Here is a 27609-nt window from a genome sequence, read left to right on the forward strand (position 1 = left end):
TAGTGGATAAAATTAACTTTTTTCTTATTTTTTTAAATAAGGAGCACAGTGGCCCTAACCTGATAATTTTGGGGTGCAAGTAGAAATTTAACAGCACAAGCTCTAAATCGCCTTGCAAAGTAAATATTCACTAATTTTTGCTCTATCACTGATAAATAGGCTGAATCGTGGCGCTTGTTAAGTTTGTCAGCAACAACAAAAAACACAAGAATGGTAATTGAACAAACAAAAAAGTCAGCAAATGTATTGGTCACACAGGCGCGAGTAGACAAAAACAATACTTTGCTCTGTCTCAAGTTTTAAGTGCAAAATACATTTAGGGGCCGTCTGAAGCCCAGATGTACCAATTAAAAATATTGCAATGTCCAAGCTGGAATTTAAGAGTTAAACATATTAAAATATGGATATTTTTTTCAAATTATTTATTCTTACAAGAGTGACTAGAACTGATGAACTGATGAGTACGGCTTTTGTTGCCATGATGTTGAGGAACGAAGCTCAGGGTACCAGTACTTCACTTAACTATCGGGGGTTCTGTAGTATCTCGAGCACCTCCTAGCACCCCCTACAGGCCTACACAACAACAACAAAACAAAAAAAACATTGCCTCGTCTTGCCAAGGGAGTTCATGTAAAATTCAAGACTTCTGCTCTGTATTTTTTGTCTGTCTCTTTCAAAAAGTCTCAGAAAACTGGTTTCTCTGGTACTTGTCAGCCCATTTCTACTAGGGGTGTGCCCAAAAATCGATTCTCATAAGAATTGCGATTCTCATTTAGTACGATTCAGAAAATCGATTTTATTTAAATTATTTTATACTGTCTTGCCTTTGTATGTGTGTGCCTTTATTTGGAGCGCTGTTCATGTTGTACTCGATTTGGCCATTTAGGGGCAGTGTGGTTCCACGCGGTCTAATACACTGTTAAGTTGTAGTCATATTAAAAAGTCGAAGGAAAAAGTCACAATCAAATTATTCAAATAAAAGTGTTTTTTTTCAGCGTGGAGCTGTTCTTTTGAATGATAAAAGTGCCGCGAGTAGCGCGCTAATTAGCATTAGCGAGTCAGACTGGAGTCATTGTAATTCCTTGCACATCTATAGATTGAAGCAAAAATCATTGTCAATCAAATCATTTTGAATTAAAAAAATCATTCCTAATCGACAATCTATTCTGAATCGAATCGCAGACACAAAAAAACGTAATCGAATGGAATCGTGAGACATTCAAAGATTCCCACCCCTAATTTCTACAGTATATGACATCACCTTGAAATAAGTTTGCTAATAATGTAAAGCTTTATGACATGGAGACATTTACCTAAGCGTAAATGTCATTTGTAATCAATATAATCCTCATCATTATTGCGTCAGCATTGATGCATTTGTTGCTCCAGAAGTTTCTGAAGAACTTGTCTCAAACTGCAATCACCATGACGACCAAATGCTAAATGTTATGATGATAAGTCAGTGGGCTTATTATGAAAATGTGTATTTTGCTGTAACTACTGATAGTAGAAGTATACTGTAAATCAAATACATACATCATTTCCAAGTTTATTTTATTTTTTTTATTATATCATTTTGTCACATTTTTTGCACTATTCATATACAGTATTTCCATTTGTAACATTGCACATAATCTTCATCAGCGGTTTTGGACAGAACAGACAGCTTTGTTCGCTTGCTCAGGTCACAGGTAAATAATAAATAATTCATAAATAATATAAAAATCTTTCTCACATGGTCACATAGAAAGTTTTACAGATTGAATACAACAATTCAACATGACGCTTCCAACGTTGTATTTGTACAAATAGATATTTTTCCACATACTTTAAGATATACTACTGCACTTTTTGGCCAACAGACATGAAAGCAATGAGTTCTCTTCCTGGCTCCCCATCCGTGAGTTGATTCTCTTCAAACCTGGGACAGAAATCCTTGAAACCGTTTTGGGATGACTTTTTTACCAAGTTTGTCACATCAGGATGCCGTTGAATTGATACCTCATGGGTCGCCCCACCTCCCCACTCGGACAATATTCACATGATGAGGCCAACACAACACAATGCTCATCAGCAAACTGCTATTTTCTGATATTTCGAACCCTGACCCGTCAGCAATCTTGTGCGCCCATGGACGTTCACGGGCAAATTTTTTATTTATTTATTTTTTACACCCAGGAGTCGGGGGATCCGGTGAACTTGTTGGCCCTGTTTGAAGGCCTCCGCGTGGTGGAGTAGAAGTCCACATAGTTGGTGTTGCTTTTGAATTGGAGCGGCTGACTGGTGCAGCCATCAGGGGAGGACGGGGTCAGGTGGACCGGATCGTCCTCGTACTGCTCCACTCCGTAATCTTGCGGGGACGACAGGTACAGTCTGTTGTAGTTCTTCCCGTCTGGTTCGTCGTAGAATGGCTCCGGGTGCTGGGGGAGCAAGCGGTCACCAATTTGATTTATATGGTCGCAAGTCAAAACAGAAGTTGTCTTAAGGCACTTTAGACGTTGAGCATGTCAACAACCACACTCCTCATACAGAAAAGACAAATAAGGGAGACAGAAGATGGCAAGAAAATGTACACTATAAAACCTGATACTGTAAAAATGAAGAAAAAAAATGACGGCGGCGTTGATCCATTAAAGCACTGTAATTTTCTGCAATAATGCATATGTGATTAAGAGTAATGTACATTTTTATCCATTTAATTACTGTATTTTATATTATTGATGACAGTATTTTACTGGATCACGGCTTCCAGTAAAATACTATAATTTGTTTTTTAATATCTGTACTTTAACAGTACATTGACTATTATTCCAAATTTATTTTTAGTAAAAATAATAATAATAATAACAATAGTCGTTTTTGATTGTGGATGCAGAGACCACACTAATCACTTGTTTAAAAAATTATTGAATTGATGGAGTTTAACTGCCTTAAAATAATGTATAAAGCCCATCATAAAATCTTACCAGTTAATATACAAAACAAAAAAGAAAAAAAAGGGGAGAGTACAAATTAAGAGGAACAGATATTTTTTTCAAACCTAAATACAGAACAAAACAAAAAGAACGATGTATTTCAACTCAAAACAAAATCTTCTCAGTTTATTTGTATTTTTTATTTATTTATAAAAGCACAATTACTGGAAACATTTATATAGCACAAGGACATGCTGTTGAATTATTTTATAGAATTATTACATTGAAAGCGTCTTGACTGCTCGCTGTCATTCATTTTGTGTTGATTATTATATTTTGTGTGTGTGTGCGTGTTGTTTAGAGGCAGATATAACAAGTTATTACTTCTTTATGCCCCCTTTTATTTCTTTTATTTTAACTCATTCACTGCCATAAATTCATTTGAACTATTTCTATTAGTTTAACATTTTATTCCACTTTTGTTAACAAGAGTATGAAAACCTAGATTTTTTTTTTGTACATTTAGAACAGATATAACATTTCTGATTAATCGTGAGTTAACTAATGAAGTCATGCGATTAATTACAATTACAAATTTTCAATAATCTTTTCTTTTAATCACGTCAGGCGATTTATTCTAAATGTACAATTAAAACAATTCTAGGTTTTCATTACTGCTGTCAAAGTTAAAGCGTTAACTAATTAATTAATCATAAAAAATGATCGCATTAATCATGTATTAACGCAGATTAATCACACTATATATTTTGACCGCAGATGATCCTTTAGCTGACAGCGGATGGTTACGTTTAAGCTAGCACAGGTTGTGTTTCAGCAATTAACATAACTACATGCATTAAAGTCAAGCATTTAATAAATGTTTGCGTATTACATTTAGAATATTTGTTCATGTCAAATTATTAGGGTCAGTTTTTTTCCCATTTTAAATTACGCAAATAATTAATGCATTACAAAAAGAGGACGAGAGTCTGCAGTGGATTAAAAATTGTTGAGGACGACCTCATAACATTAAATGTTAAAATAATTAACATATAACCAATGCTCTTCAAATTTGGCGGGCAAAAAATGTTGATTAAAAAAAGGCTTTTTAATTAAGCGATTAATCATGATTCATCAAAAGTCTGAGATGTGATTAAGCTGATTCAAAAAGTGGAAAAACAGTTAAACTAATAGAAATAGTTTAAATGAATTTTTGACGTCTATAACCGTCAATGGCAGTGAATGTGTTAAAGAGTGAAATAATTATGAATTGATTAATAAATAAATAATAATTCTAATAATAGTAACAACAACACATTTTTTTTTATTCAAAACTTCAAAATAAAAGTCAATAATTAAAAATAATTTACCTTCCAATTACATTTTTGGACTGATTCAAACCGTTCCAACTGCCAACTGTTTGGCTTATATTTAATAAATAAAAATAACTTCTGAGCAAATTTGTCATTTCAGATGTGTGTATCAATCTGGTCGCCCTTCGCACTAATCAGTTGTCAAGAAGCCGTCGGCTTCAAAAAAAAGTTGGTGACCGACCGCTGCTGTAGGTAAACTTTCTTACCTGGGCCCTTCTTAGCTCGTCTCCAGACTGTGAGCTGTACGTGCCGATGAAATATGCCGTTTTCTTCTCAGACCCTGAATAATCACAAATACAAACTTGATATGACCTCCCATGAAACCATACAGTGCTTACAATTTCAAAACTCCATTGGCAAAAAATCAGATGCAGTCCCCAAATTTCTACCCACCTGTGTACTGATGTTTGTGCAAACCGCTATCTCCGTAGTACGTGTCGAGTTGCATAGATGAGTGCGCTCTCGGGTAATTTGAGCTGTGCCTCCTGATCCCGAGCATCGCTGGTGAGGATGTAGCGCTCCCACCTGAGAAAGAACAGAACCGTGTTGTGATCTTTGATGATTCCCTTCAGCGAGATGTGTTTCTCTCACCCGATTGGATGACGGGGGACATGTGAATAGGGCTGGTGGGAAGCGTCGGCTGCGAGCGGTAGCGGTCTCGCTCCAAAGTGGAGACCGGTGTGACGAAATGAGTGTAGTTCCATCCGTCCTGCGTAAACAGGTCACACCCAAAGAGTGGAAGTCAATTTCCATTTTTAAGCAACCGAGCAAGTCATGTCCTATAGCAAATCGTCAAACATGACGAGTCATTACTTGGTTACTCCAACAAGGCCCTAAGACCAAAATTCAATAAAGATGTTCAATGTTAACTCATTCACTGCCATTGATGGCTATAGATGTCAAAAATTCATTTGAACCATTTCCATTAGTTCAACATCCCCCCCCCCCCACACTTTTGTTAACAAGAATATGAAAACCTAGATTTTTTTAATTTTTCATTTAGAAAATATATAAAATTTGCGATTTATCGCGAGTTAACTATTGAAGTCATGCGATTAATTAAAATGTTTTTAATGAATCACCTGACGGCCCTAATTTTTTATAATCTTTTTTTTTTAATCGTGTCAGGCAATTAATTTTTTTCACTGTAATTAATCGCATGACTTCAATAGTTAACTCGCGATCCATCGCAAATTTGATATCTGTTCTAAATGTACAATAAAAACCTTTTTTCTAGGTTTTCATTCTATTGTTAACAAAAGTGGAAAACATTTAAATAGAAAATAGAAATCGTTCAAATGAATTTTTGACGTCTATAGCCGTCCTAATTTTTTATAATCTTTTTTTTTAATCGTGTCAGGCGATTAATTGTTTTCATTGTAATTAATCGCATGACTTTTTGACGTCTATAGCCGCCCTCATTTTTTATATATTTTTTTTAATCATGTCAGGCAATTAATTTTTTTCATTGTAATTAATCGCATAACTTCAATAGTTAACTCACGATTAATCGCAAATTTTTTATCTGTTCTAAATGTACAATAAAAACCTTTTTTTCTAGGTTTTCATACTATTGTTAACAAAAGTGGAAAAAATGTTAAATAGAAAATAAAAATCTTTCAAATGAATTTTTGACATCTATAGCCGCCAATGGCAGCGAATGAGTTAAACTAAGATGAAATGGGGACGTCTCACAGATGCCATATGTTGATACAAAGTGATGACACTTTATTTTTTTTGCACTCAAGCCTGACCTGTTTGTAGAGACTCCTCAGCTCTCTGTACTGCCACAGTGTGTTCAACACTTGAGCAGCTGCCTTCATAACTTTCATCGAGTACCTGCAAAAGGATGACACACAATTTCCCACGTTTTTGGTTGTCGGTTTTTACTTCTGCTCTCCTGCCGTCTCGCACCCTTTGCCTCGCCCTCTGCTGATATCCACCAGCTTCTCGATGCCGCCGCTGTCGGCCAGAGCCTTGGCGTTCTCCATGTTGCGGCTGGTGACCTCGTGCAGGGTGCAGCAGACGGACGCCACCGTGTCATCTGACAGCACCGATGGATTTCCTCCAGGCAGCCGGTTGATCAGATCTCGCATGGCGTACTTTCCTGAAGCAGGAAATTGTGTTTTTTTTACCGTTTTATACCTCCATTAGTCAGCATTAGGGATGTAACGATTCACTCAAGCTCTATTTAAATATAATTAATTAATTTAAATAATTGTTTTCCTGATTTTCAATTCAATTCAATGTTGTTGTTTTTTTTTTTTTTTACAAAATTACTCATCTGATAATCAGAAGAAGCTTTTATTTTAACATCTGCATTTTATAATTTGTACAAACATGAACATTTTGTAACTTTTCATTAAAAAGAAAAAAAAACTCAAAAATGAACTAATAATTTTTAAAACTACATGTTTTGTCTTATCAATGTTTTGGAAATAAGGTTAATATCCTGCTCTCACAACGCATTCTCAGCCTTGTCCAGCGAAACAGATAGTGTGAAGAATGAAGCTCCAGAAGCTTTGTTGAGGATTCGTGTTGATTCTTTTACTATTTTCTTTCGAAAACACTAACTAAACGGATATCTGTTCAACAAATGTAACAATGAGGCCCTCTACTGGACTAATAAGACACTACATCAGCGACACGTAAGGGCACAGGCAATAAACACACATATGATAAATTGCCTCATTAAAATAAACAAGTAGCTCTTTACAAAACTGAACATTAAATTGATTACTTACAAAGATGTAAGCAAGTTTTTACTGGCGTCTAAAAATAACCCGCCGCTGCTAGGAACAATACAGGATATCCGCAAAACGTGTCCGCCCCCCAAAAAGGTCCGTCTAGAAACGATGAAAAACTGCGCAAGGCACAACAGTTAACATGGCGTTTTACATCAATACATATTTTAAGCAGTTTACCTTTACATCGATATTAAATCGATTTTCGATGTATCGTTACGTCCCTATTCAGCATGTGGCAGTTTGTACTTAGCACTTAGTTAAAGTGATAATGCAAACAACACATCCCAGAGCTGTTTTGAGTTTATAGCAGGTGTAAGAATGATCAATAATCGGAAAAAAGACAAAAAATCCAATTTTGCTTTGCGTGTACCAATAAGCTCCTTGTTGCGTCCGTCAAGCGCCATGTTGCGGAGGGCGGTGGCGACGGAGCAGACGACGCGGTCGTTGTCCATCCTCAGCAGCTCCACCAGAATGGGCAAACCTTTCTCCTTGCGCACTGCTGCTCGGATGTAGGCCGAGAACTGCACATGTTACGTACAGGACAGAGGGAATTACTCACACGCTTTTTCTGACTCCAATTGGGCTTTTACAATCCTAACGACACTGTAATTGCACTTTTTCTTGTTTGTTTGTTTGTTTGTTAAACATATCAACCAGCAACATAAATACTGAAATTAAAATAAAAAGATTTATGAGAAAAAAAATTTTTTTTACATACATAATCGTTAGCTTACATGTTCAAAAGGGAGTAGGGAGAGGTAAAAAAACAACAACAACGTATCGAGTCCTACCCCCTTACAAAAGAAAAAAACAAACACAAACTTACACATAAACAGCTGCGCTTATACGTGCATAGATATGCCAACAGTATCGTACATTTAGTTGATAAGCAAATATTTTTACGGATATATAAATCAGCACAAAGGCTTACACATACATTTTAATTGCACCCTATTTTATACGTTTGTACTGACTAATACCTGATTTAAATATTGTTGTTGTACTTGTCATTTTAAACACAACCAGTGATTCACAGCTTTTCAGGTTAATTCCAAAATGATTCCACAAATTTACACCTACAATTGTAACACACCTTTGTTGAATATTTGTTCTTGTTTTGATTTTTTTTTTAGACACTTATACCACTTAAATCATAGTCACTTGTCAGGTTTCCATCCAAATGTTTAGAAATTTTTATGCGAATTTTGTGAAAATGCGCAAAACGCACATGCGACTTATGCTCGTTTCCATCCGCTCTTCTTTTGCGAATATGCACCGCGAGATGACGTTGTAGTGACGGAACTTTGGGACAATGGGGAGTTCCAGGTGGGAATGTTCGTTTCGACGGACTGAACGGAAGTAGTTCGTCTTGTTGGCTTCCCTCCCGCATGTAAGTGAACTGTGTCGTTACATTGAGAGCTGATGTTAATAAAGCCATCTAAAATTGCATTAATGTTTTTTTTCTCTTTAATTAATTATAATTTAAAAAATCGTGTTTCTTCGTCTCCCCAAACTACTTTACTTTATCATCCGCCATTTGTTGTGACTACAAATGTGCGTGTGACGTAGCATCGGTCAAAACGTGTGACATAAGTCCGGTCTTATAGTCGCTTATTCCATCGGCAAAATGCGCATTTTCCTCTTTTTCCGATACGCTTCCTTTTTTTGTGTGCACATTTTGGGCCTTTTTTTTTTTCGAATTTCTGGCGTTTCCATTCAGTTTATTTTTCGCAATTCTTGAAAATTAGAACAAAAATAGGTGGATGGAAACCCACCTATGGACTATATGCCACGGAGGAGGCGGGACTTCCGACTTCTGAGTACTGGGGCTGTGTCCCAGTACTTGCGCTTCCGCCTTTGTGCCCCTCGGTTGCGCGTTCCCGTCGACGGGTGCGAGGCTGCGAGTGTGTCGCGTCTGTCTCAGTGTCCGAAGCATTTCAGATAGCCGATGAGCGTGAGCGCGCGATTCGGGGGCGCAGGGGTGGGGGGGTGCGAGTGTTGGAACGCAGCCAGCAGTGGCCGGAAACGGCGCTGATGTGTAAAACCCGGAAGTCGGAAGTCCGTGGCATCTACCCCATAGTCTCTAATTTCAAACAGCTTCTGAATATTGTATCTGATTAGTGTATATGTTTAAAAATAGCTACTGAATGTATTTATTATTGGGAGACCTTCCAGTTTCCTGCAGACAGATTTTGCAGCGAGCCGGCGGCCCCCTCCAGTGTGGCAGCATTCGAGCTCTCCGCCAGCAAGTTGAGATACGGCCTGACCACCATCGGATGCCACAACAGCTCGGCACCCCGCAGAGCCTGAGAAAAGCCCGGGATGGGCCCGATGCCGTCCCACTGCTCAGAGCACACGCACAAGAAAATACTTATTGTCGAGGAACATGTGACAACCTGTGATCTATTTTTCTCTCCAAACTCTGTTGTTTTGTCAGCGTACTTTTTCATCTGGCCAGTCGGTCCTCTTCCTACCGCGCCTCCTCTTCCCCCAGCAGATGTAGTCCAACTCCTTGGCCGTGGAGGAGAATCCCAAGAGGGTGTCCAGCTCCTGGTTGCCGAGGAGACGAGAAGACGGCATCTCTACCTCCAGCCGGTAGGAGAGGTTCCTCAGCGTGCACACGCTGTTCTCCACGATCTGAGGAACGTTAAATAAACCCTTTTCATGTACTTGCAGGTTGAAGAAAAATTAGTGACGACCGCTGAACTTAACTGAAACTGTCACAAAAACTGTTGGGGGTGTGAGGCCAGAAATACCCCAAAAGGTTTCATTTATTTTCTTGATTTTCCCCCCCAAAAAGGATCTAAATTAACTCATTCACTGCCATTGTCAGCTTCAGACGTATTTCTATTAGTTTAAAATGTTTTCCCACTTTTGTTAACAAGAGTATGAAAACCTAGATTTTTTTTATTGTACAAGAACAGATATAACATTTGTGATTAATTGTGAGTTAACTAGTGAAGTCATGCGATTAATTACGATAAAAATTGTAATCACCTGAGGCCCCTAATTTTTAAAAATTAAAAAATAATAATAATAATAATAAAAAAAAGAGAAGATTATTATTATTATTATTATTTAAAAAAAAAAGATTATTAAAAGTTAGGGGCGATTAAAATTTGTAATCCTAATTAATCGCATGACTTCACTAGTTAACTCACGATTAATTACAAATTTTATATCTGTTCTAAATGTACATTTTTTTCTAGGTTTTCATACTCTTGTTAACACAAAAAAAAAGTTAAACTATTAGAAATTGTTTAATGGAAGTGTTAAACTATAATAATATAATGGACGTTGTGAATAGTTGAACCGAGAAAATTGCAAGACTGCAGGTTACATCACGGTGACGCAGGTTTAGTTCAAGGCTTTCATTTCGTTTCGGCTTCAACTGAACGCGTGCGAGTGTGTGCGTTTGTATCACCTTGCTGTCATAATCGGAGGTATTGACGCAGGCTTTCAGGATGTGAAGCAGTGAGTCTATCAAACCCTCACAGCAGCGCAGTTGACCCCTTGCCTCCTCCCCTGCAGAGCTCAAGTTCCTGACACACAGACGCACACAATTTTAAAAAGAGGTCACAGGCGACAGCTTTTTACCATTACTTCATCTTATATTTCTATTTTTCCATCGTTTAACTTTAAGAAATAATAATAATAATACCAATAATATTTATAAGATAATCACAACTATAACAGTTTATTTTCTTTAATTCAATAAAAAAAATTATTTTTCCCTTTATTATTTTCAGTATTAAAAAACTAATATTTTGTTCAGAATTAATTTGATAACTTTATTATTTTTCATGTAAAACTAATACCTTTAAAAACACTTATTTACCACCTAAGCTGAAAAATACTGTAGGTAATGACCAATCACAGCTCACCTGTTTTCTGTTTTTGCTCAGCCAAACTGAGCCATGATTGGTCGTTACCTGTTCCGGGAAAACGGGTGATGTCATCTTCAGGCGACAGCATGTAGAAACATTAGTTTTTAAAGATATTAATTGTTCATTCAAAAATAATTAAGTTATCATATTAATTATAGACACAATATTATCTTCCTTCTGTTGAAAATGTCTCAATGAGTCAAGTACGGTATCTTTTTAAACTCGTATCATGCCATGAGATGCAATGTGCGACTTCCCCCACACGGGGGCTTCAAAACTGCCTGGTTACAGTAAAAGAATAGCAACATTCAGCCACTGCAAACATCAAGTTGACATGGCCATGAGACCGCAGTGCTGCAGTGCACGCCTCCCACAATGCATTAGCATCAAGGCACCGCTTTACTTATTCTACATTTGGATGAAATATGATTCCAACCAGTGTTCATTTTGACAAGACATTTTAATTTAGTTTTACTTATGGTCTTTTGACTCAAATTCATTCAAGTTTTAGTCATAATTTAGTCATCTGATTGTATTCTAGTTTTAATCCAATTTTAGTCAACGAAAAAAAGAACAATTTTAGTGGCGTCATTTGACAGTTTAGTCGATATTTTCCTTCAGAATACATTTCAACTTTTATACAGAAGCTGTAACTGTAGTTTAACCCGCAAGACAAGTCTTTTTTTCCCCCTCCATTTTAAATTACTCAAGTAATTCACTGATTAGAAAAAGAGGCGGATGAGAGTGGGCAGTGGATCAAAACATATTGAAGACATCCTCATAATATTAAATGTCAAAAGAATAAAAGATTAATCAAAATTTTAAGGTGTGATTTATCAGTAGGGGGTGATTCGATTCGTATCACGATTCATAGGTCACGATTCGATACAGATTAATCCCGATACGGATCTATAAATTGATTATTGTGATTTTTTTAAACTCAAATTTAGAAAATACTAATCAGTAAACTTGTACATGTACACTGTAAAATTTGTATAAAAAGTATTTATTTATCTGAAAATTCAGGCTTATAACTGAGCCACTGCATTTAACAAACAGGTTGCAGTCTGTTTCATGTTTGAACAGCACTGAAATAAAATATTAAGTCTTAATGTCCCATTAATATAACATTCTTCCATGCTTAATGTGTCAACGCTAACCCTAAGTAAGACGTTTTGTTGAATATTCCCATCAAAAATTGACGTTTAAAAATCGATTCGGCCGCATATTTAATCGATTCGAGAATTGCGCGCTGTAATATTGCGATATATTGCCAAATCGATTTTTTCTAACACCCCTATTAATCAGATTTAAAAAAGTTATCATTTGACAGCTCTACATTTAATACAACATTGTCTTTATTAATTGTTTCAATGAAACATGTTAAACTAACAATAATATAACTTAGTTTGCACCTAAATAAATCAAGTGAATAATTGCTTGAGATTAATCTTACAGCTACACAACGAATGTAAACATGTTTGAATGTTAAATAAAGTGCAATGAACCGTCTGATCGGATTGTGTTAATTTTCGTCAATTTTTGTTTTAGTCATTGACAACATTTTCCGTCAATTTTAGTTATCGTCTCAATGAATGGCTTCTATTTTAGTTTTTGTTAAATTTTCGTCTGAATTTTTGTTTCCGTGACTAAAAATATGATGAAAATTTTTCGCCGACAAAATTATCACCGATTCCAACAGCTAACACTCAGGCCTCGCTACAACCCTCTCAGCTTGTTTCTGGCCGCGGACTGTAACCAAACCTTCAATTTCTAGTTCGATTGCTTAATGTGCATATTGTAAAACACACAGGTTGTGATTCACTGGACTTCTAGCGAGTGTGTGCGTCTCACCTCAGACAGCCGGTGGTGTTTCGCAGCAGTAGGGAGGATTGGAACTTGATCTTGTGTTGATCGCGGTGTGACAGGCTACTCCAGCCCGAGTGAGGGATGACCACCGTGTTGGTCAGTGTCGTCAGGGCGTCGCGAATGATGGTCATCTTCACTGCGTCGCAGGAGGAGAGGTTCCACAGGACCCCTGCGCAAGTCCAAGAAGTCACAGCACAAAGTCATTTCAAGGTACTTCGCACAGGTCAAGAACATCAACACCCCTTAGGAAAAATAAGGGCGACAGCCTCTCAATGCTTTCTCGATGAAACTGTTCCCATGTCATCACTACAACATTTTCTTTTCCATTAATTAACTCATTCACTGCCATCGACGCCTCATTTTAAATATTTCTATTTGTTTAACTTTTTTTTTCTTCACTTTTGTTAACTAGAGTGTGAAAAGCTAGAATTTTTTTTTATTGCACAGATATCAAATTTGATGTCTTCTTCTCAATCTATATGAAGACTTTTTTTTATAAACTCATTCACTGCCGTTGACGGCTATTGACGTAAAAAAATAATTTGAACTATTTCTATTAGTTTAACATTTTTTTCCACTTTTGTTAACAAGAGTATGAAAACCTAGAAAAAAATGTATTGTATATTTAGAACAGATCTAACATCGTGAGTTAACGAGTGAAGTCATGCGATTAATTACAATTAAAAAAAATTAATCACCTAACGCCCCAAATTTTTTATCTATTTATTTTTATAATCGTGAGTTAACTAGTGAAGTCATGCGATTAATTACAATTTAAAATTTTAAATACCTGACTCCCCCAATTTTTAATAATCTTCTCTTTATTTTATTATCGTGAGTTAACTAGTAAAGTCATGCGATTAATTACAATTAAAAAATTAATCACCTGACGCCTGGGTGGAAAAAAAATGTTAATCTAATAGAAATAGTTCAAATGAATTTTTGACGTGAATTGCAGTGAATGAGTTTAAAAAAAGTCTTTATACAGATTGAGAAGAAGACATCTCAATTAAAAGTAGCTTAGTCCTGCAATGGCAGAATATGCTGTTAAGTAGTCCCTCGTTCATTATGGCTGTTAATTCCAGAGTCCACAAAGTTACAACCAGATACTGTATTTCTTTCATTACTTACATATTTTTAAGCTCTATGTTTTTGTCCACTAGGGGGTGCCATATTCAGTCACTTGTCTGCATGTGTCTATACTTGACCACCTGATGAGTGATTCCAATTCGAACGAGTGGTAGTAACTGCGATTGGCTGGCAACCGGTTCAGGGCGTACCCTGACTACTGCCCAAAGCCAGCTGGGATAGGCTCCAGCACCCCCAAAATCTGCAAACTTTGGTCAGATCAGGCTGTGGCCAGTGATTATGGCTGAGTTTCTACATTGTCTGAAAACATGCTGAGGATTTTTTTCCTGTGTTTTTAAATAGTGCTGAGAATCACTCGGAGAGTGAGAGCCATCTGGCGTCTCCTGGTATTAAACAGTATGTGCGGCGTGGCTGCAGAGCTGTCACGAGCATCCTGTTTCAACAACACTTTATCTTGCATCTATCCTGATATGCACTCAGACCAAACATAGCATCGCCACCCACAAAACAGCTGATAAACACACGTTGAGGCACTGCCAGTCTGGACATTGCACCACTCCTCACCCAGTCAACATCACAGAGTTGTCTTCTGATTTTTTTTTTCATTTAAAAAATTTTTTTTTTACAGAGCAAGTAAAGACAGATGGCTAGTTTAGATTTAGATTAATGGAAATCATGTGAAAAAATCATGGGGCAAGTTACTCAGTTAATATTTGAAGAACTGGCAGTGAAATAAGCTTTAAAAAAAAAATCTTATAAGAATTATGTGCTGAACTGTGAGACAACTGGTGAAAAATCGTGTACCGCTATGCAAATGCAGGGTGTCTCAAAAGTCATCATTGTACTGTACGGTTACTTTCCAGGCATCATTTGGACAGACATTCTGACACTAGCATTTGACAGCTTCTTCCTTCCAGTGGTTCGCCATTTACCATTTGAGCAGTGTTGCAAAATTGCCGCCTGTCAAGATTTTTTTTCTGTCCTTGACTGCAGCTCTGCGCTAATTTGAGAAGCTTGATGCTTGCTGCACTACTCCAACGCATACTATCATTTCCGCTATCCATCTCAAAAAAGGATCACTTCTTGACAAACCAAGCATCAGAAGGTTTGCTACCACCTCCACTGATGAAAACACAAAACTCCTAGAGCAGGCATTTCTAGATACGCTTCCAACGTATTGTATTGATAAAGCCATTGAGGGTCCACACATACCGGTCACCAGCTCACGAACTTCATTGTCTGTTGTCTTCCTGAGGAGGCGCAACAGTGCAGGCACGCCACCGCAGTTCCTCAGTGCCACCTTGTTGTTGTCTGTAGCTTTCCCATACACAAGATTCCTCAAAGCCCCACAGGTGCTCTTCTGCACCTCATCCGCCTTGTTGTCCAGCAGATCCACCAGGTGCTGGATCCCTCCCAGGTGGCACACCTGTGGAAAGACCAAGGACCAATTAAGAAGCGGATAGCATGCGTGGAAGTATGGAGACATTCACTCAAGAGATGGAGCTTTGTGAGCCTGTGGTCTGAATTCTGAAAACACATTTCTCAGAGAGTGGAATGAATTTCTTGCACTTTGCTGTGAAGGCACCAAATGTTGGGCCAAGTTTGAAAACAGCTCACTTGACACGTGGGCATCAGATGCATGTATACAGTGCAATGACTGGAAGTCACATGACCACATCAATGACGTTTTTCTTACTTTGATTTTGTTTTAAATCGACCTCAGTGGCTAAAACAACCACATTTAAACAAATATTTAAAAAATATATAAAAGGCACAATAACAATAATGTATATTGGAATGGGGTGGGGGAGCTGCCCATCAATTTCTCCCCATTAATACTGAATATTCACACATTACGCACAATTTTTTTGCACTTTTGCTCGTTAGCTGTACTAACACATTCACAATCTGGTTAAAAAAACAGTCAGTATTGACTTCCACTTTGTCTTTTCAATTAACTCATTCACTCCCAGCCATTTTCAGTGAAGCAACTCCCTTCGCTCCCGGACGTTTTACTTTTTTTTAACGGATTTGGCAAGGCCCACAGAATATTGTTTTCTATTGCTATAAAAACATGGAAGCTACTCAAAGAAAGATTATATTCTCTTCTTTCATCAGGAAAAAAAAGTATATTTATATCTGTTTCCGTTTTGCAGCAATTCGCATTAGAACATGGGTACGTTTCATTATTATTCTCAAATCTGTTTAGAGCTGTGGGAAATCTGCTTGTTTGCAACATGGCACTGGTTGATCTCTTATACTCTGCTGCCACCCGGTGGCCGTTTTTGTAATAACTACAATTGCTTCACCCGTTGTCTGCAGTTCAGAGGCTGCATCAAAGCCTTCTTTATGCCCTAGTATTAAAAAAAGACAAAGAAAAAGTCTTTGGGACACTTAAAACATTTAAAATACAACGTATGTATATGTTTTTGGGAGCAAATGAGTTAAACGCGTAACCGACATGAAGCTTCGTTTGATCAGCTATCGGTTAGCTAAACTGTGACGTTAGCATAGCTTAGCTGTCTCATTTACAGTGAAAGATAAAGTTATACTGTCAATTGCTGTTTGTTTTGCAAAGCTTCAGCATTTGAATCTATCTCTTTGGAACTCCCTCCGTGATGCTTGCTTACTACATTTTCAAAGACGAAACAAATGCTTCAATGTCGTGTCAAATATAATCAGGCAAGACTTGTCAAGTTAGATGATTCAAGTCTAGGGTCGCTACAGTTTTGCTGAAAATCAAATATAGGACTACAGTAAATTCTCACCAGTAACTATTTATAGCAAATTGAATCGCTAGTCAATGTGGTGGCTGTATTATTACTTTAGCTAATGCTAAATGCTATCTTGATTAACAGTTCAACGGCTGTAAACAAACCAATGCGCTCATTGTTAGCCAACCTTTTTGGGTCTGACAGGCAACTGCGGCATTAGGCTAGGACTACATTTCTCATGAAGTCTTGGAAGCAGGAAGTAGTTCTCAAATTGAAATTATTCAATAAAGTGTATTGGGGGAAAAAAAGTGGATTATTTCCAAAGTATTACCCAAGAAAGTCCTAAAATTGTCGACTTGAATCTGATTTGAGTCAAGTCATGTGCTTCAATTCCTCCACTATTGATACGTTAATTCAAACCTGTCAGAAGGCGTAACACAAATTAAACATGTTGACAAATGCAGATGCAACATTGTTAGGGCTTAAAATACAGATGTCTCAAAACAGAGCAACTCTCTCTTTCCGTCTTCAATCATGTCTGCAGACATCGCTGTGCCTATGAGAAGCGTTGTGTTCGCAGATGGCAACAAAGGACACATCAGATATCATCAGACAAAAAAAACAAACAAACCAAATGGAGTGCCCCATCACAAAAGGCTATTGCGCTGCAGTTATTTATTGCACACGAACGAGATTAAAGAGAAGAGCTATCAGAGCTTAGAAACGCTTGGCGCCAATGTTTTCTAAATTTCAGTTGGGACAGATGGTGCTTTGGCTCAGTTGGGATGCCAGCATCCCACAAAAGTAAAAAAGATGAAGCCGAGAATGTACTTTTGGGATGACAGATTAGCATGTCATGATGCACGTGACGTTCCATCTGCAGATTTGAACTGAATTTAACTTCCTAACTTTTTTCCTCTCAGGGCCTATCACAGGAAAAAAAAGCAAGAGCCACTTCGACAGTCTTCAACTTGAATTTATTAAACACGCATTAAACACAAATAGCATGGCCTCACCTCAACTTTGACCCCGTTGTCTCCAAAACACAGGTGCTGCAGATAAGCGGCGGCATTGGCCTGCACGGATGGGAAATGATGCTGCAGCATGTGGATGACCTCTGGCAGCTCGGGGTCTCGCCATGCAAACTCCCTTGGCAGGAAAAAAAGAGCAAAAGGATTAATTGAGTTCCTCTTTATCTTCATTCCACACCTGTTAAATTAACTCTTTTCATTAATACGGGTGGTACCATGACTGATGAGTTTAATTTGTTCCGCGACCAATCTCAGAATTAAAATGGAATTTAATTGTCATTGTACATGTGACAAGTACAGAGCAACACAATTTATTTTAGTTTCATCTTGTCTGAGGAATGCATTTTTTATAGCATGTCATGAAACCTTTCTTTTTCTTTTTCTTTTTTATCCTTGTGCACCTGGGGTCTTTATGGAGGCTCTCAATGGATGGCGTGCGGGTGACCATCCGCTCCACCAGCTCCGAGTGCTGATGTGAGTAGACGGGCTCGCCGGGGACCCTGAAGGAGTCGACGTACACGGCCGCATTGTTGAGCCCGTAGCTGCTTCTTTGGTATGGCAGGGTGCTGCAATGGCTTGTGGTCCGGCGGAGGGTCCCGACACCTGCAGAAAATGAAAGGAGGATATTCCAGATGTAAAAGTAAGGTGAGCTTGAGTTCTCGAGAGGCTTTAAAAGTCCCATGAGATCGTATTTCTAAAAACAAAGTCATAAAAAGAACATCAAGTCATCCGACATTGTTGCAAAAAAGAAAAGAAAAAAAGAAGCTTCCATGTAACAAGCCTAATTAAGTTCTTACTTTTGGGACAATGACTCTTGTGTCATTGTGTGTGATGGGGAAAAAAAATCGTAATTACGCAAATTAATATAAATCAGTTTGAAGTCTTCAAAGAAGAATTAAGCAGAATTTATGCCTGGTTTGCGTCAGCACAGCTGTTTTTTTTTGGGGGGGTTTTGTTTTTTGTCAAGACTCCCTTCAGCATTTTTGCAAGTGTTAGCTGTACGAAAGGTACATGTGATGTAATAACCCATCTTTTAATCAGCTTTTCCTGTTTGATAACAGTAGGCTATATTAAAATCGAGCACCCCCTAAATCATGTAAAATTGCACTTATAATTTTGTTATTCATCACTTTCAGATCCTCCCCTCGGCGATATAATGATGTCACAGTTTGACATTGGAAAGCAAGAATTCTATTTTCCTTCTTTCATGTAGGGAAACAAAATTCTAAATCCAAACAAATCAGATGCCAACCAGGTCCCAGTTGTTCAATTCTCTGTTATTTTAACCACTGTTTAACCCCTAACCGGCGGTGAAATTCTTAACCCGTTAATTATGCGTTGTTGAAAACACGGTTAGTCACGCTGTTTGTTAACGGCACCGTCAAAGTTAACCAATGCCGTTTACGTCACTGGTTAGCACTGAAATGTCCCACAATTCCTCTTTTTGTTTACTTCCGGGTCGGCGAAAGAAATGGATACTATCCAAACGACCCCTGGCACTGGGCGCAAAAAAATAAGCAGGAATTTTTCTGCTGACGAAGAAAACGTTATTCAATCAATGGTTGCTTCAATTAAGGAGTATTTGTGATTTTTTTATTAATTTAATATATTTTTTTCTACTGTGTGTATTTTTTGTGAGTATTTTGTGTAATATTTTTGTGTTTTTGCCATAAACTTTGTAGCATATAATATTGCATATGTTTGTCTGATTTTGTTTCTCATATTTTTGTCAGTTTTTTGGTCCAACATATTTGTATTTTTGACTGATTTGTATTTTTGTGTAATGTTTTGATAGAATAGAATAGAATTATTCTATTCTATTTATTATTATTATTATAGAATTATTTGTCTTTTTGTATTTACATACATCTAATATGTGTGCATTTTCCATGTAATATTTATAACTATTACTAATATTTGTAATTGTTTTAAATTAAAATAAAATAAAATTACGTATAAATAAAAATTCAATAATTAGCCGCTATTCACAGTGTTGTTGTCTGTTTGATTATTGACGTGAAAGCAAACAAGAAACATCTCTTTGGAATCATCTCCCAGTAAATGTTGGGCAATCCTGTCCATTTTTAGAATTTAAAATTTTAGAATTAGAATTCAGAATTAATTACGATTAAAAAATGTAATTGCCTGACGCGATTTTTTTATTTGTATTTTTATTGTAATTAATCACACGACTTCAGTAGTTAACTCACGATTAATCACAAATTTTATATCTAAATGTACAATTAAAAAAATTCTACGTTTTCATACTCTTGTCAACAAAAGTGGCAAAAATGTTAAACTAGTAGAAATAGTTCAAATACATTTTTGACGTCTATAGCCGTCAATGGCAGTAAATGAGTGAAAGATCAAGATGGTTCGCGCTGCAGTACCTGCGCCTGTCCCGTAGATAGAGCCCTGCAGTTCTTGGGAGGGGCTGTGATACAAAGGGCTGTGGAAGGTGTGGTCATCGAAAACTGGCGTCATGTGAGAATCTGGAGACAACGCTGCCCTCAGATCCGGGTCAATCTGGCCTGATTGAGCAGCATAGGAGCTGTGAAGGCCTGCGGAGGACACGCAAGGAAGTTTAGTATACATATAAACAGAAAGTCATGCAAACATTGTTAACCCAAAGTCGTCTGTAGATATTAGAAAGTCCCGGAAAGCTTCCCAATACCAAATGAGCCCAACTGTTGCACTGACCAATTCATTCTTTGTGGCTTAATTTCAACTGTCTACACGCCCATGCAAAAGTATTGGAACAGAGAAGCCAATTGCTGTTTTTGTGTGTGTGTTGTTTTTTTTTTTTTGCTGTAGACCAGTGGTTCTTAAGTGCTCTATAAATAGCATTGAGTAAATGTTTTTAGTCTAGTGCAAAAATAAAGCAAGTTCTGTTTGGACTTTGGAGGGTGAGTGGATGCCTACTTTTCTGTATTTTTAATTTTAATTTTGTTTTTTACATGTGCTTCAGAGAATAATGTGAAAATATTGTTTTTGGCAGCTCACCATCTAAGTTACCTAATTTGTCCCAAAGAGTGATAAGCAATAACATTAAGTAGAATGTGCATCTATTGCTCATCTTCTATCTGTAATCTGGGATTAAGATGGAAGTCATAGATATCTGGGAATACGGATTTCAGTGATGTGTTAGGCCACTTAGGAGAAAAGCACTCAGATGGAGGACAGGAGGCATTTCATTGTAGTTCACTGCCTCTCAAACACACTCACGTACATCTTTCTACTCTTTCCGCATGCTCAAGCACGACAAATGCGTACAAAGGGTGCAAGGGTGCACGTGTGCAAGACAAAAAAGAGTGCCTATAAAGCAGATGCTGATGGCCGTCTAAAGCCTTTGGCTGCGACCAGATGATTATCATCTGATGGCTTTGTGATAGAGACCTCGCTATGTGGGTCAGTGGGAGAGGCTTAGTGACGTGACCAAAGAGTAAATGGGTGATGTTGCAGCATCCGTGGTGCTGCAACTACAACGTGATCTCCACCAAGAGTAGGTGTATGCTTTAAAAACAAAAAACAAAAAAAAAACTTTGTTATCATCATAACCTGATTGTGTTTGCATTAAAAACACAACTGGCACGGTGAAATAGTATCTTGGCCCTTCGGGTGAGAGGGAGAGAAAGTGGTTAATAGAGAGTTGAGCCACGAGAGAACAATAGGCACAACAACCGCTGGATTAAGGGGATACTTGACTCATTGAGCTCTTTTCTGCAGTAAATATTTTGTACAGAATTAATTTGATAACTTCATTATTTTTCTTGTACAATTAATACCTTTAAAATATTTTTTTTCTCCATTTGCTGTCGACTGAAGATGACATCACATGTGCTGAGGTAATAGGCAATGACCAATCAGCAAACTGAGCCATGATTGGTCGTCAACGGTTTTCTGAGCACAGGTGATGTCATCTTCAGTCAACAGCAGGTGGCAAAATTGTGTTTTAAAGGTATTAGTTGTTCATGAAAGATAATGAAGTTATCACATTTATTATACAGAAAATATGATCTTCTTACTGCTGAAAATGGCTCATTGGGTCAAGTAATCCAAAACAAAATCTTGTTTAAATCTAGTTTAAATACGGTATTCTGGTTAATATTGAGTTAAGATGCAAAATCAAGCAGTTTTGATCAATATCAGAAGGGTGGCCATTTTCACACTTGCTTAAAGCTCAGCTTCATGAAACAGGTGAGCTGTGATTGGTCATTGCATGAGCCCTGAGCAACTGTGATGTCATCTTCAGTCGACAGCAAGTGGCAAAATGGCCTCCCCCGCAGATGGATCAAAATGGCTGGATTTTTGCTTCATAACTCATATTCCACAAATGTAATATTAATCATAATGTCATGTTTAGGGTAGTGAGGTCACATATAACATATTGGTGTCAAGAAATGCTTAAGGTTGACTTCCCCTTTAAAAATTTAAATAAAATGTTTGAAGTTTCAATTTCATAGACAAAGCAAAGATTTTTAAATGTGACTGACCTATGAGGCTGTCAGGGCGGGGCAGGGCACTCCTCTGGTACAGGCCATACGGGTCAGCTCCGTAGGCCAGTGACTGGTTCTGTCTGGGCAGCGTGGAGCCGTAATGCTGGGGTACTGCCGTCATCCCGGAGCGCAGGGGTGACCCCAGCAAACCCCTCCCCTCGATCAGGGAGAGAGTGGAGCCCAGACGGCCACCGCTGCTCACTCCTCTGCCGCCAAGGGCCGGTGCGCCGTCGCCCGGGGAGGAGAGTGACGGGCAGGAGGGTGGCATGCCGGTTCCGGGGAAGACCGTCGCCAGCGGTTTGGGCTCTGAGAGGATGGGTGAGTCATAGGTGCTGCCCTGGGATGTTCGTAATGATACGCGAGAAGGGGAGACGGTGCCAGCAGTGGCGCAGCCGGGAGACTGGCTCCGAGAAGGGAGGGACGCCATCCTTCGCAGCATTCGGCCAGACGGCTGAGAGGGAAAAAAAGAAAACAGGACTCTGATTTGCCTTAATTCTGGTCATTTTTGTCCACCTTGCTCCCCTTTTTTTAAACCCCTTCACTTGTGTTTATGAAACAGGAGCAGGGATTTTGGGTCTGTTCAGCTCATTAAATACATATTGTTTACGTCAGATTGTCCCATGGTCACTTTAGGCCAATTGAAACCCATGAATCCTTGTTTGGATTGAGTAATGCAATATCAATGACATGGTTATCTTTCTAGATTCAACACTTCAACACAATCTTTTATGTCTTCTACCAGATAACATCGCTTAACAATTTTGGACAAGGGAACACTTTCATGTAATATTCTTACTTCCCGAAAGAGGCATTTCGAGGCTTACTGCACGACAAGAGATATAATGAATGATTCAATTTTCATTTTAAGAAGTAGAGAAACAATCTGCCGTGGAGATGAATTCAATTTTAATTTAATAAGTGGGAAGCTCTCTCTGCTGGCTGTATTATACAAATGAATGTTTTCCAACCTGAGCAACTGAAATTTGAAGTGTTAAATAAAGACATTAATTACAATTTTATACTAATAATAAGAACTGATGTTAGGTAATAACTTTATGCCGTAAAAGAAGCAAAACAGGAATTTTTTGAGATACAAGCCGTCTCTTGGTAAATATTTGTCTTGAGATGCTAGCAAACATGTGACCACCATCAATTCATATTTGCTTCCTTGTAGTGGAAAGACAATATCAGTTTGTGGTGGCAATGCACTGTAAACTGGTTTGCCAATAGACACCACAGAAGAAGATCAAGCTACAAAGAAGGAGAAATATTAGGTACAATCCTATTCTTCTTATGAAAAAAAAACGTGTTTAAAAAACAAATGGGGGTGTTTTTGGTGGAACCGATTAATTACATCTCCATTCATTTCAATGGAGAAATATTATTTGAGATACAAAAGATATGAGCTTGGTCATGAAACGAATTAAAACAGCACTGCACGTATGTTTATAAGGCCAAAAATGGCCAAAAACAAAATAAAAAGGCAGAAAAGGCCTTAATAGCAGTCAGACCTAACCTACCTGCCCAGACGCTTGACCTTCAGCTCTCGGGCTTCTCGAAACGGAAGCACGGGGCTCGGAACGAACGACGTTCTGGTTGCTGTAGTAACTGACGCTGCTGTCCTGATAGCCACTGTCTGAATAGGAGGTCATGTGAGCCGAGTGGCCCCCCGAGCCTGCGACGAGACGAGGAAACACCGCTCAGACGGCATCAGTCAGCCTGTTTTAGTCATCATTAGCATTTCATCTCACTTGGCTTGAATCTTGTCAAAAGGAGTTGTGAATGCAGAAGCGCAATATGGATATTTACATTAAGCCTCGATGCTTCTACGGTAACAACGTGCACTGTGCTAACAGCTTCATGGCTGGCCTACTTTCCACTGGAGCAAAAGCAGGAGTATAAGCTTGCGGGGGATGTTTTTATTTTCAGACTGAGGAACGAGTCAAATGAGAGCAAGTGTGCTATCAAAGCTTCACTCCGATGTTGTGTGATTACTTATCAACTTATGAAGGTCCCATGATGCTGAAATCTGATGAAAGAATTGAAAAATCTGTTTAATGGCTTTTTGTAGGCTGTTCAAAGGCTCGCGCAAAATGTACAACCGGAGGTCTTCAAACACGAGACATCACTGTTGCTGCTGTTTTGAACCGCCGGTTTTCGCTTGCCAAATTCATTCCATCCGTTCACATCCTGATGTTATTGATCAGGTTTCCTCGTGCCTGACCGCTCTCTTGCAAGCTCTCCTTCTATGGTCATCTGGAGTGTAATATCTATAATATATTCTTCACCTTGGCAAGTAAGTACCCGTTTGCGAAACCCACAACTCAAAAGTCTCAAGCTACCGCATGTCAATCTTTTCCAAAGGCCATCTTTCTCCACTACGCAAGGCAACATGCCACACTGAAGATTTCAGCCGTTTTTTGTTTAGTTTCAGCCCAATCTCTTGTGCTTTCCAGAATCCAATTATCTGACTGGTGACATATCGCGCATCTGCTAATCTGTCACAAATCTCTGGTGTATAGCCTGCATCCATTCTTACCAAGGAGCAAAAACTAATTTGGTTGATTCCGTTCCATTCGGTTGTCAACTCAAAAAATCTAATCTCCTGACCTTTAAACCATCTTTCCTTAATCTTTGTGGAAAATGTCATCGAGTCAAGGCGGGGTGAAAAGGTGCTTTTTTTCCCCAAACAGGTAAAGACTGTTTTAGAATTAATTTGACACCACTTTTCGTGCGTCGGTGAGTCTTGAGTGCAGGATTATTATAGTTTTGGAATATTTATTTTAGTTAGTTTTTATTTCGTTAAAAGTAAAAAAAAAATGTTTTGGTTAGTTTTATTTTGTTTTCAGTGCGGTTCTGTTAGTTTTTATTAGTTTAGTTATTTAAAAAAAAAATCTGTATTAGTTTTTGTATAAAAAAATGTGTATTACTTGTGTGCAATATTTAATAAACACCATTATAAAATGAAAAAGTAATGCATTTCTTACCTGGCGTTGCATTTCGGCTAAGCAGGCGAGCCGTGCAATTGGAGCCAAAAGTCAAGCATGCAAAATTCTTGCTTAGGAGTGACGTCATCAGAAGGTGCTTTTCTATTGGCTGCTGCTAGATGACGTCACTTCTGTGTGACACACTTTCAAACGCCCTTATTCCGGTTAACTCGTTCGCTGCCATTGACGGCTATAGACGTCAAAAATTCATTTGAACTATTTCTATTAGTTTAACATTTTTTCTACTTTTTACAAAAGTATGAAATCCTATATTTTTGTTATTGTTAATTTAGAACAGATATAAAATGTGTGATTAATTGTGAGTTAATTAGTGAAGTCATGCAATTAATAACGATTAAAAATATTAATCGCCTGACGCCCCAAATCTTTTATAATATTTTTATTTTTAATTGTAATTAATCGCATGACTTCAATAGTTAACTCACGATTAATCACACATTTTATATCTGTATTGCTAAAAAAAATCTAGGTTTTCATACTCTTAACAAAAGTGGAAAAAAATGTTAAACTAATAGAAATAGTTCAATTTTTTTTTTAATGAGTTAATATAGAAATACAGTAAATATACTTAAAATCAATTTTAAAATCAACCCCAAAGGTTCATGTATTAAATTGATTACCAAAGGCTAAAACAAAGAACATTTTCACTATAATTAAAGTTAGTTTTATTTAGTTTTGTAAACGTAATATGCAGTCTCAGTTAAAAAAAAACAAAAAAAGCAATTTTGTTTTAATTTTAATTGTTAACCAAAATGTTTCTTTTTATTTTATTTCAGTTACATATTATAACCTTGCTTGAGCGTGAAAATAGTTTGGAGGCTCGCTGATTTCAATATTGCTGTCATAAACGATTTTTTTTTTAATCACCTTTCCGATGTAACCGTTGTTTAAGGGGGGTAAAAGGTCGCAACGAAGCATCTTCCCTGAGCATTCCACTTATGGTGTGAAAGGAAAGAAAGCAAAAACCCAAATGCAAAGAGGCCCTTATTCTTTGCTTCCATGCACAATAACATATGTTTGTGTAAATTCCTTCTAAATTCCTCTTAAACTCTGCATGTTGCCTCAAACCTGCTATTGAGCATGCAATCAAATTGGTGTCATGGCGGATATTGCCTGTTGCTCATCCGCCTACAATGCATCCAGATCTGCCGAGGCCGCTTTCACCTGTCTGGTGATGACATATCGCACAAGCAGGAATCTGTTGCATTTGTGATTCAGACGTCAGGGTTCCGATTTCCCCCGCGAGCGTGACCGTGTGTGCACAAAGCGACAGACCCTCACTGTCATGCAGGGATGCGCGGTCCGCTTCGGGCGGGTACAGTCCCTCCTCTGCCTCCATTCGGCGACCTTGACATGCAGATGCCACTATGCCCTGCGAGTCTCCTCCTGCAAAAGCATGCAACAGTTTGAGGTCAAAAAGACTTCTTTTTTTTTTTTTTACATAAACATCTCTGTGTTATTGTGAATTTAAGCTTGTTATATTTTAGAGTTGTGCTTTTTGACGTGCTGGTAAAAAACTAGATGTGCTGCTTCGATTGTGTCTCAACTGTAAAATAGTTATGTGACAGATGCAGATCTTCTATGAAAAATACTACATTAAATATGTAACGCAAAAAGAGAGAATTCATACCCGCAGATCTCCAAGCGAACGACTTCTCGGATGAGCTTGAGCAAGAAGGCAAAAAGTTAGTCTGTTAACCAAAAATATAAGATTGGAAGCTCTGATACAGGAAAACCTCCAAGGTCAAAGGCATTGGATAATCGTTTAACCTCAGAGGTTCCACTGGACTTGTTAGACTTAGCAAAAAAGTACTTACCTGCTGCTGTCTGCCACTGGCGACTCAGCTCCCAGCATGCACCTCTCCAGCTGGCTCGCCACAATCTGACGCTCTTCCTCCAACTCCCGCGTCAGCCGCTCAAACTGCAGCTCCTGCGGGCACACATCCACAGCTGTGACGCCGTCCCCCCTGCATTGTAAGCGTCCCTTTTAAGACCCACTTCCTGCCCTTTTTTCTTGCCCTTACATACTGTTAATTTTTCAATTCACTTTTCATTCCGCTCCGAAATTTGTATTGCATGCATGACACCATGCACAAAGAATATTTACACCAATTCAGACATGTAAGCAAGGAGGGGAAATTGTCAATGGCGCCTAAGCGGGAGGCAGCCAACAAACAGTCCTGATTGCTGATATTTTGGTGTCGAGATCAAAAGTTACCACACAAGTGAAATAGATCTAACACTTAGAATTAAATAAAGTAAATAAACCATTGTGCAGTTTGAGATACGGGTGATCATGCGTCTCTGTGCAAAAAAAAAAAAAAAAAAAATTCTGGAGGTTCACATGATAATTATGTAACCACTTGATGTTTCTGCATTCAAAAGTATAAAAAGAGACTTAAATCCGGTTTCCATCTTAGGATAAAAGCACTGTTGTGTTTGGGTCAGCTGGTCATGTGATAAAGGCAACCTTGACAATG

The 27609-nt window shown here is 38.1% G+C and overlaps 1 protein-coding gene across 1 annotated transcript in view; it reads right to left on the minus strand.

The window, feature by feature from the left end:
• Positions 1–1554: 1554 nt before the first annotated feature.
• Positions 1555–27609, minus strand: part of LOC147179635 (plakophilin-4-like) — a 32533-nt gene continuing 6478 nt past the window's right edge. The window contains exons 3-22 of the mRNA XM_086068035.1: positions 26947–27059; positions 26760–26794; positions 26405–26515; positions 23642–23796; positions 22119–22572; positions 20016–20186; positions 18027–18228; positions 17611–17743; positions 15093–15306; positions 12777–12960; positions 10460–10577; positions 9478–9672; positions 9204–9377; positions 7406–7556; positions 6203–6395; positions 6043–6127; positions 4880–4997; positions 4682–4813; positions 4495–4568; positions 1555–2420 (exon numbers count right to left, since the gene is read on the minus strand). Coding sequence (XP_085924161.1) covers positions 2169–2420; positions 4495–4568; positions 4682–4813; positions 4880–4997; positions 6043–6127; positions 6203–6395; positions 7406–7556; positions 9204–9377; positions 9478–9672; positions 10460–10577; positions 12777–12960; positions 15093–15306; positions 17611–17743; positions 18027–18228; positions 20016–20186; positions 22119–22572; positions 23642–23796; positions 26405–26515; positions 26760–26794; positions 26947–27059 — 3264 coding nt within the window. The 3' untranslated portion in view covers positions 1555–2168. The remainder of the gene's footprint in view (positions 2421–4494; positions 4569–4681; positions 4814–4879; positions 4998–6042; positions 6128–6202; positions 6396–7405; positions 7557–9203; positions 9378–9477; positions 9673–10459; positions 10578–12776; positions 12961–15092; positions 15307–17610; positions 17744–18026; positions 18229–20015; positions 20187–22118; positions 22573–23641; positions 23797–26404; positions 26516–26759; positions 26795–26946; positions 27060–27609) is intronic.

This window comes from Leptonotus elevatus, chromosome 2 (assembly GCF_054856555.1).
Source record: "Leptonotus elevatus isolate MCC_2025b chromosome 2, RoL_Lele_1.0, whole genome shotgun sequence".
Taxonomy (NCBI): Eukaryota; Metazoa; Chordata; class Actinopteri; order Syngnathiformes; family Syngnathidae; genus Leptonotus; species Leptonotus elevatus.